Source organism: Prunus dulcis, unplaced genomic scaffold, assembly GCF_902201215.1.
Source record: "Prunus dulcis unplaced genomic scaffold, ALMONDv2, whole genome shotgun sequence".
Taxonomy (NCBI): domain Eukaryota; kingdom Viridiplantae; phylum Streptophyta; class Magnoliopsida; order Rosales; family Rosaceae; genus Prunus; species Prunus dulcis.
In genome coordinates, this window is record NW_023010133.1 from 32,873 (window position 1) to 42,936 (window position 10,064).

Genomic DNA, 10,064 nt, shown 5'->3' on the forward strand with positions numbered 1-10,064 from the left:
CCAGTGGAGCATTTAGTTTCTTAGGCAACTGTAAGATATAAAGTTCATGGTTTACTATTTAGAAACAAACCACATCAACACACAAAAGCACAGAGAAAAAAAAAAACAAGTCAGATTAAAAAGCGGTTGTAATGGGAACTTACTGTGACCCTGGGCTTCTCCTTGTCATAGACAGCTTCACTGGGCAAAGATGATTGTAAAGTGAAAAATAAAGTGGTAAAATTATCAGGCATTCAATGACAGCAAAGAACCCAACAACACAAAACAAGAGAAAAAGTAGAAAGAACCATGTAATAATGAGAGGAGGTATTGAAGAGAGGGCGAATGGGCTTGTCCCCAGAAGAGGAAAGCCAGCGAAGCCCCAATGCCATTGCCATGCTGAGTTTTCTCTCACTCTTTGGCTTCTGGAATCAGTTGGGTATACAGTATTTAAAGTGTATAGCCGAGCGGCTATATTATTTAAAAATATTAATATTTAAAGCATACAGCCACGCGGCTATACTATTTAAATATTCGAATATATGCAAAGGGTATAGCCGCATGGCTCTATGCTTTAAATATTCAAAGAGTCTAGCCCCGCAGCTACACTACATAAATATTCGAATATATTCAAAGCGTTAGCCGCACGACTATACTATTTAAATATTTAAATATATTTAATAGTATAGCCATAAAATATTCGATTATATTCAAAGATACGGTGACGCGACTATACTATTTAAATATTCAAATATATTTAAAAAGTATAGCTGCCCGACTATACTCTTTAAATTTATTTATTTATTTTTCCTTCTTTATGTATTAACTTCTCCAATTATATCCCTTTCATATTGATCATTATTTAATTTAAGCTGTTTCTTACTTGCAATATTCGCCCATTATTTTTATTCAACAAAAGAGTATCTAATCTGAACTTTTTCCGTTACCTAGACAAAACAAATCTATATTAAATAAAAATCTAAAACGGGAAATTCTACAAATCATACTTCACCAAATTGAAGGATGATAGTCGTATTTAAGCAAACACAACCTCAACTAGCCTATTACTAGTTTGTATAGCTAACCAAAACTCATTCATATAGTGGTTTATCTCTACCAGGTTGAATTCTCAGAAAAATTGGACTTTGTGGATGTCGTTTTGATTGGCTGCGAATGGATACCTGGTATGGCGGGCAAATTTAATGTGGCCGGCCAGAAGTAGGGTAGAAGTACACATAGGATGAAATTGTCATTTACAAAAAGATTAGGACAAGATAAACTTCAGATGTCCAGCAAACATCCTCATTGCAGTCAAAAGTCCAAGTTGTAATATGACCATGAGTTTTCCTCTACTTCACGACTCAGTGACTCACCAAGGCCCAAGAAAAGCTTTATCATGGTTAGTCTTTCTCTAATCAAATCTTTTATAAAAGTCTCCACATTTATCTCATCTATCTTATTAAGGGCCACCTTTTTTTCGCTACGTGCACCAATTTTCCTACATGAAATGGGTTAATGTAGACTAATGTTTTTTTTTTTTTTCCTCTTTCTCAGAACTCCTAAAATAGAATGTCATGCACTCAAACTTTGTTCCAAACGACATCAAAGATTGCAGCCCTTGCAAGGTCGGGCCAGATGACATGTGCTCGTAAGCTGTTCGACGAAATGACTCACAGAGACTCGGTCGCTTGGAATGCAATGCTTACTAGCTATACCCACCTTGGTTTTCACCAAGAAGCCCTCTCTCTTTTCCACCAAATGAGAATCTATGACACTGGACCTGATCACTTCACACTCACTGCGACTTTAAGCGCATGTGCTAGCGGATGCAATCTTCGGTGTGGAACCAAAGTTCATGCTTTGGTAACTGTTTTGGGTTACCAGTCTTACTTGCCGGTTAATAATTCGCTTATTGATATGTATGGGAAGTGTTTGGATCCCTCTAGTGCTAGGAGAGTGTTTGAAGAGATGAAACTAAGGAATGAAGTAACTTGGTGTTCTTTTTTATTTGCGCAAACAAACTCTAGTCAGTTTGATGTTGCGCGTCATGTGTTTTCTATGATGCCGAGAAGGGTGGAGATAGCTTGGAATATTATGATTGTGGGTTATGCACGGTATGGGGAAGTGGAGTCGTGTTTGGATTTGTTGAAAGGGATGAAAGAGAGTTTGTGTCAGCCGGATCAGTGGACTTTCAGTGCTCTGATGAATGCTTGCGCTGAAGCATTAGAATTTTGGCATGGTTGCATGGTGCATGCTCTTATCATTAAAAGTGGTTGGAGTTCTGCTGCGGAAGTAAAGAACTCAGTTTTAAGTTTCTATGCTGAACTAGGCTTCCATGGCAGTGCAGTAAAGATTTTTGAGTCCACTGGAATCCTAACACAAGTATCCTGGAATGCCATGATCGATGCCTACATGAAACAGGGGAATACCCACGAAGCGCTTCTTGTATTTCAGCGAGCCCCTGAAAAGAACATTGTCTCGTGGACATCTATAATCTCAGGATATGCAGGAAATGGACATGGGGATGAAGCTGCCAAATTCTTTGTGGATATGGTAAGAAGCGGTGTCCAACCAGATGATTTCACATTCGGAGCTGTCCTTTATGCATGTTCAAGCTTGGCAGTACTCGGACATGGTAAAATGGTCCATGGTATCATACTTCATTATGGCTTCCATGCTTATGTCTTTATTGGGAATGGCTTAGTTAACATGTATGCTAAATGTGGGGATTTACAAGGGTCAGTCCGTGCGTTCAGTGATATTTTACAGAAGGATCTGGTATCTTGGAATGCTATGTTGTTTGCATTTGGGTTGCATGGGCAAGCTATCCAAGCTCTACAGATTTTTAAAGAGATGGTAGAAAATGGAGTAAAACCAGATAATGTGACCTTCATTGGCCTGTTGATGACTTGCAGCCATAACGGGCTTATAGAGGAAAGTCGCGCGCTTTTTGAAACCATGGGGTCAGTCTATGGGATTTCTCCTGAAATGGAGCATGTGGCATGCATGGTGGATATGCTCAGCAGAAGCGGTTACTTAGCAGAAGCGAAAGAGCTGGTTGGTAAGTATTCAGAAGTGAGTAGTGCTGAGACCAGTTCTTGTGAAGCTCTACTTGGTGCTTGCTTTGCACAGGGGGACGTGGGATTTGGAAGAAAATTGGGCGAAAGTCTGAAGATACTAGAACCGCATAAAGAGACGAGCTATGTGTTGCTGTCTAATTTGTATTGTGCAAGCGGGCAATGGAAGGAAGCAGAAATGGTTAGGGAGATGATGGTTGATCAAGGGGTGAAGAAAATGCCTGGTTGTAGTTGGATAGAAGTGAGAAACAAGGTAACAGCTTTTGTAGCTGGGAAGCATTCTAATCCATGTATGAATGAGTTATGTAATATATTACATTTCATTAATTTTGAAATGAGGAATCCATGGCTTTGGTGACATTGATAATTGAAAGAATTTTACATATCTCAAAAGGTTCTTCATACTATTGAAGATGGATAAATTTTGAGACAGATGACGTCAAATTTGAATGGTTTAGGGATTTTAGTTTGTAGTATTAAATGGATGACATCCATACGTGGGATGAAAATGTCAAGTCAAAAAATACTGTAAAATTAATTTTGAGCGGTTTTCATATAGGCCAAACCAAGGTGAACCAAAATAATTATGATTTGTTTCGGCTTTGTTTCAAATTAATGTAAAAACTGAACCAAGCCGCCCATAATAACGCATTCCAATTTCAATTCCAATTCCTGAACTTCCATGTGTTTACTTATACATAAATAATAAAAAAATCATATAGGTATCTGTAACCCAATACTCTCCAAACCAATAATTGATCCAATTCTAATTCCTTAATTCTCATATTCAAGAGTTCCTTAATTCATGACTTCTTCGTTCCTTGTAAATAAATATCCCCGTTTAAGTCAATTTGAATTAGAGTAGATAAAAGATGGATTTTATTTTAAGTTATTATTTATTGGACAGGAATTAGTTCTCTTTTCCTTTTCTTTTTCTACTTTTTTTTTTTTGTGAGAAATTCTATGATTGCATTCATAATTCTGCTAAAAAATCCACTAGCAACAAAGGGCCAATACAAACTAGCTACAAAAGGGCCATTACAACAACGGAGCGGTCTAATATCAAAATTAAGAAAATCAGGTATGTTTCCACCAACGATCAGGCAAGATCGAAGAAACTCTGGCATAGGCATCCCAACTAAGATTGCAAACTTAGAATAATAAAAAAGAGATAAAGCTTGAAAAAACCAAGCCATAACAATACAAATAAAACTCTCACAAGGAGAGATGAAAAGCTCTCACAAAGGAGAGATGAAAAGCTCTCACAAAGGAGAGATGAAAAGCTCTCACAAAGGAGAGATGAAAAACTCTCACAAAAGGAGAGGTGAAAACTACACAGAGATCCCAAAGAGTCTCTGCAACTTATTCCAAACATAAAGAAATTGCAAAAAAGATGGTGGTGGAGATCTGACGCCGAAATGCAGGTGAAGATCCGACGCTGAGCCGCAGCCGCCACTAATAGTTGGATAAAAATCATAACAAAACTAAGACAAATAGGGAAAACCCTTTGTCTTTGAAAATGGGGGAAGAGGTGAAAGGAGTAAGGGAGGAAGAGAAGAGAGGAGAGGGGGGAAGAACAATGGCTTCTTCCCCCCTCAAAGTGGAAAACACTCTAAGAGTGTTTTTTGGGAGAAGGGGGCTATGATTTTTTTTATTTAACTTATCATTTCTACAGACCTTGGTGGACCTTCCCTGACAGATACTGAAAAATATCTACATTTTTCAAAAGGTGAAAAACATACCTATACGTGTTAGAAGCGGGTTTTTTCTACTAGATGCACCTGCTAAAGTGTTAAACGCACCTCAGTTTACCCTAATTGGAAATTTTGTACAACTTATATGGTAATTAATTTCACACTCACCAAGTTTGTGGAAGTTTTAGCTACTTGGGGTAAGAATATCTGTCTCTGAAAAAGAAGTTGATAATCTAACTAAAGACTTGCATGCCAATTATTGAATCATATATATATATATATATATATACAGTCCTGATCTCTTGGACCCCTGTAGTCCAAGAGATTTATGGTCACTCACCGTTGGATGTAAATTCAACGGTTCACTCATTTATGACTTGAATCGGGTAATAATCATTTATGTCATATTGCATTTATATATATCATTTTGAACCATTGGATTAATATCCAACGGTGGGTGACCACAATCTCTTGGACTCCTGTGGTCCAAGAGATCGGGACTGTATATATATATATATATCAACGATTGGATGTACACGTACGAGGCTGTATCAAATCCTTTTGTTTTTTCTTCTTTTGTGCACGTATACCTGCATTAATATTGCATCTACATGTATGTTTCTGTCTTTTTTACAACAACCAAAAAAAAAAAAAAAAAAGAGTTATTCAAATCATTAATATGCTAAAAAATTAATCTAAGCAGCAGCCAGTTGATTTATTCATCCACTTGATATTAAAATATGTTCTGATTTTCAGGAAGAAGGAACTTTGTCTCCAACTAACTTGTTACTTAACAAATCCACTGATGCTTGTACTCTCTCCAGTGATGAGCTTCTGGGAGACAGGCAGGCCAAGATCAAAGGGTCCCAAGGAGTCAGTCTGTACAAAAGCAAGCAGTAAAATCAAAAAATGAGCCATTTGCCATTTTGCAAAGTTGTCCAAAAAATAATAATAATCACACTTGAACAAGAAATTCAAATATACCCATTTGATGCCCGACAGCCCAAGGCTTCTTTCGTCGTTCACACGTGAACAAGCCATGAGATCTGTATCCGATTCTTGACAGGCACGGTCTTGAGGAAGCCCAGCCACACTGTTAACCTGCTGCAATAGACATCAAACTACAAGCTGTTTACTTGAACACCTTCAAAGCGCCTAAAAACAGCCTTATCATATGATCTTACACAAGAGAATATGAAAATCAAGCATTCTACTGATGTTATAGCCCTATTGTAATCAACTATAATTTAGAAAGGTCTGGCAAACAGGTTATTAATACATCAATAGATAAGATGTACACAGAAGAGACCCTGGAGATTTTGAAGTCTTAGCCACATATAAATGTAAACGATGCAAAACATCTCTTCCACCATGGAGAAATTTGATATTTCAACCATGATAGGAGCCAACTGATTTTAAAACATGAATCCAGATTTAAGCAACGTACCACTCAATTGAAATAACATAATGAAATGTATGAATAGAATTCAGCAAACCTTGGTTGCATTAGGGGACTTGAATGCTTTGGAAGCAGCATTCTGACTGAAACCTCCACAACTTCCACCAAATCCCAGAACATCCTTTCCCGACGAAGAGAACTTTTGAAAAGGAAATGCATGACAAGTTTCTTCAGCATCCAAAATAGATAAGCATGAGTCATGAGTGGATGGCCCTGGACCTCGAGGGCTATTTATTCGGGTGGCAACAAAACCTTGGTGTGAATCAGAAATTAGATGAGTTGGTGGCAAGCCTGCATTGCTCGCAGTTGATTGTGCATCAATTCGGTTGAGCTTTCCCTGTAAGGATGCTTCAGAGAGGAGGCCACCAATGCTTATAGATGGACAATCAGCCCACAACGCATACAATTTTGAATCACTCTTTAGTTCAGTGGGATGAAAGCCTTCATCTTTCCCAATTTGTTTTTTATCACTGTTATTGCACTTAGCCTGTAAAGATGCTTCAGAAAGTAGGCCTTCAATGCTTACACTGTCAACCAAAAGTGGCGACTGAGCATGGTTGCCATCCATCCTCTGACTATCACCCTAATTACAATAAGAGAGCAAATTTCAGAAGATCATTAAAATTCATGAAAGAAAAATGTTGCAAAAATCTCTAAATAAAACTCACATTATTGTAGCAACTTAAGTGCAAAACAAATATTCCAAGTCCAAAATGCTCAACAGACCAAATTTTCCATGTCTGCTTTTAGATTTGAAAGAAAAAGGATTGAATAATTATCAAAACTTGTATTCTAAATCCAACATTTAGTCATGTCTATATATTGGCTTCCCAGCTTAAATGCAAATTCACTTGAAATTCATTATCACCAGAAATGAATATTTAAGAAAAATTCAAACTCACCTTAGTAATTTTTAAAAGCTCCAAAAATGTGTGTGTGTGTGTACATGTGAAAAAAGAACGATCAAACAAACAGAGAAATAAGCAACATTTTACCTTAAGATGAACAGCTCCAGTAGAAATCTTCTCAGTATCTGCATTTATTGTTTCACTTGCATTGATTGATCTGAAATCTTTTCTTGGTAACCCAGTGTGTTTCCCCACTTTATCATATGAATTCTCTGTGGCAGCCCTGGAATATCTCTGTGCTCCTTCAGATTGTAAGTCAACCTTGTCAATAGCTGATGTAGAAGGTTCAGCAGCGGTTTTAGGTTCAGTAGAGAACCAGCCATACCTCAAGAAACATATTAAGTCAGATAAATAAATTAAATTGTATACTCCCTTCAAGTAAGAGAAATGAGTAAGCCTTATACCTTAAGCGAAAAACTTCAGGGCTTCCAATAGCTGCATAGATAGCTCCCGCGCTAATGTCACCATCATTCAGTGTCCATCTTATGTTACTAGACATACTGTCCTGTATCTTATATGGGAATAGAGCTGGCTCACCAAGAGAAACACTTGAACTGCCCCACTTGCCATTAAGGTGCTTTAGCACAGAAGAAATCTTCTTCCGTGCTCTAAGAATGAGTTCTAAATATGGATGATGTCCATCCTAAAATGAAATTAAATAAAACAAAACGAAACTTAGAAATTAAAGTGACAAAATGTTATGTTGCAAATATATAATGCTGTTCTAAATTTTCAATGTTTCATGATTTATAAACAACCTTTTCCAATCCTATGCGGGTGACTTCATTTACAGGGAAAAGCTGCAACTTGATCTTTGAATGAGGAAGAAGTGTTTGCCCTTGACAAAAATCAATAACAGGCAGCCTCTTTGTTGTTTCTGAAGATTGCACACCTCTGTCCGGAAGCTCCAGACACATACCATCAGCTGCACTGTAAGGTGATAAACACTCATCTTTTTCTACCAAGAAATTGCCACCTTTCCCTAAGAAAGATAAGATGAAATTAACTAAAAGGAATGCCCAAGAAAACTGCAAGTGAAAGTTCAATACGCATAACAGCACAAGAAAATGAACAGGCTAATCAAGTCAAAGGAGATTTGTATAGGTTTATTTGTAAGTGGAATAGTATGTGGAAAATCTTCTAGATGAAAGAAAATACAAAAATTTATAGTTCAAATACTCAGATGAGATATCCTACCTGTTGCTTTGTGGCTGTGCCGAGTAGTTCTCCTTGTAGATTTCTGTTCTCTCATGCTACTTCCTATACCTCCCCTGCACTCTATAGGAACCTTGATCACCCTCTTGTTTGTTTGTCTAGAAGCTTTCATGCTGTTTTGGCTTTACTGCACCGTTAGCCAACTGTCACACACACTTCGTCCTTCTCACTAGTGAAACAAGAATGCAGTATGTCAGGCTTCAACAACATTGGATATTAAGAATGAGCTAATTTACTTACGGAACACAATAATGGCTTGCTTAAAATTTGTTTGGAACCATGGTGAGAGGCCAATAAATAGTTAATTGGTGTGACTAAGCACAAGAACAGATAATGGCTACATTGCCCTTTCTCACAGATATTACCCTCAATGTTTCCTACTAGTTTCTACCAAAAACATAGTTTTTGTAAGAAACACAAAACATCTACATACCCCCACAACCTGCGCAAAAACAAAACCTAAGACACAAAATACCAGCCAACTAAAATTTTGCACCACACAAATCTTTGCTCTCTGAGATCCATTGTTCCAAATCGACAATCCAATTTTGAAATTTTAGAATTCTCCAAATTAAACGAAAAACCTCACTGAGCCTCAAGACCCCAAAAAAAAACTAAACTAAATGGGTTTTTTCCTCTTACTCTTTGAGAATTTGAGATTTAATTTTTGAAGCTCAAGAACTAAGCTGATAATAACAAACATCATATTTAAACAAAACTTTTCAAGATTTACCAGCTATAAACCAAACCCCAAGTAACAAATTTTAATCTTCCGTATACACTACCTGAACTCATTGACTTATTCTTCTTCCTTTGTTTTTGGTGTAAATATATTCTCTATATGGTCTTGAACAACCAATGCTTAGAAATCAGTCATTTGATTCAACCTCCGGTGAGCCTGGGTTGGAAGGACATGAATTGCAGGTATGTATTTATGAGTATATATAATTATATATTCACTGATTCCGGTAATTCTAGGAACTAGGGTTTCGAGCATCACCCATATAAACAAAATGAAGATAATTTGAACGATTTAGAATGAAATATTGTGCCCTAAAATCTCATAATCCAATCCAAATCATAAACAAAAATCAACTGAATCTATAAATAAATATATAGCTCTTGGGCCGATTTATTTCACCAAAATTCAGGGAAGAGAGAAGAACTACAGAGTAGGCAAAGTAAAATTTCAACAACTTGATCGAATTTCTAGACATTACAACCCAAAATGTAAAGGGATATGAAGGCCTGCTGCGTACCTTAATCCAAACTGAATCCAAGCATTGAGAAGGAGAGAGAGGGAGTGCGAAAGATTCAGAGTAAAATGTTTGGCGGGAATGAGTCTGCGATATTTTAAAGGTCTTTTTGAGTTTGAGTCGGTCCCGCCTGAAAGTACAAATTATTTTGGGTTTATTTTCCTTTTTTCGTCAACATCAATTTTGACCCGTATTTCGGCTAATTTGGAATTTGGAATTTGGAATATCTTCTAGGTTGTTAGGCCATCTCCAGTTATGGGCTATATTCCAAATATAGCTTTAAAATAATACAAAACCTATCCTCAACCATGAGAAAAAAAAATTGGCCAAATTTGGAGGGCTACATTTGGCCCTTTAGCCCTCCAACCTGGCCATATTTAGCCCAGTTTTGACTTAGGCCAAATTTTTTGTGGGTCCCATGCATGTGCTTTTGAAGAAGATAAATTATTAAGTGCGAGCAAGAGCACGAATCATCT

General features: G+C 37.1%; 2 protein-coding genes across 4 annotated transcripts; one reads left to right on the forward strand and one right to left on the reverse strand.

The window, feature by feature from the left end:
• The first annotated feature begins 1,051 nt into the window (after positions 1-1,051).
• On the forward strand, positions 1,052-3,414 carry LOC117612979 (pentatricopeptide repeat-containing protein At2g36980, mitochondrial-like). Its single transcript, XM_034341606.1, has 2 exons — positions 1,052-1,378; positions 1,534-3,414. The coding sequence occupies exon 2, from the start codon at positions 1,549-1,551 to the stop codon at positions 3,412-3,414; it is 1,866 nt and encodes a 621-aa protein (XP_034197497.1). The 5' UTR covers positions 1,052-1,378; positions 1,534-1,548.
• A 1,986-nt stretch (positions 3,415-5,400) lies between these two features.
• On the reverse strand, positions 5,401-9,705 carry LOC117612980 (TSL-kinase interacting protein 1-like). 3 transcript variants are annotated; one of them, XM_034341609.1, is made up of 8 exons: positions 9,592-9,705; positions 8,315-8,501; positions 7,876-8,099; positions 7,522-7,760; positions 7,205-7,442; positions 6,247-6,792; positions 5,735-5,851; positions 5,401-5,629 (listed from the first exon to the last, which is right to left on the reverse strand). In XM_034341609.1, the coding sequence occupies exons 2-8, from the start codon at positions 8,442-8,444 to the stop codon at positions 5,537-5,539; spliced, it is 1,587 nt and encodes a 528-aa protein (XP_034197500.1). In that variant the 5' UTR covers positions 8,445-8,501; positions 9,592-9,705; the 3' UTR covers positions 5,401-5,536. The 3 variants fall into 3 exon arrangements, with proteins under 3 accessions (XP_034197500.1, XP_034197498.1, XP_034197499.1); XM_034341607.1 differs by having other exon boundaries at positions 5,735-5,854; XM_034341608.1 differs by lacking the exon at positions 9,592-9,705 and adding an exon at positions 9,118-9,229 and having other exon boundaries at positions 5,735-5,854.
• Positions 9,706-10,064: the final 359 nt, after the last annotated feature.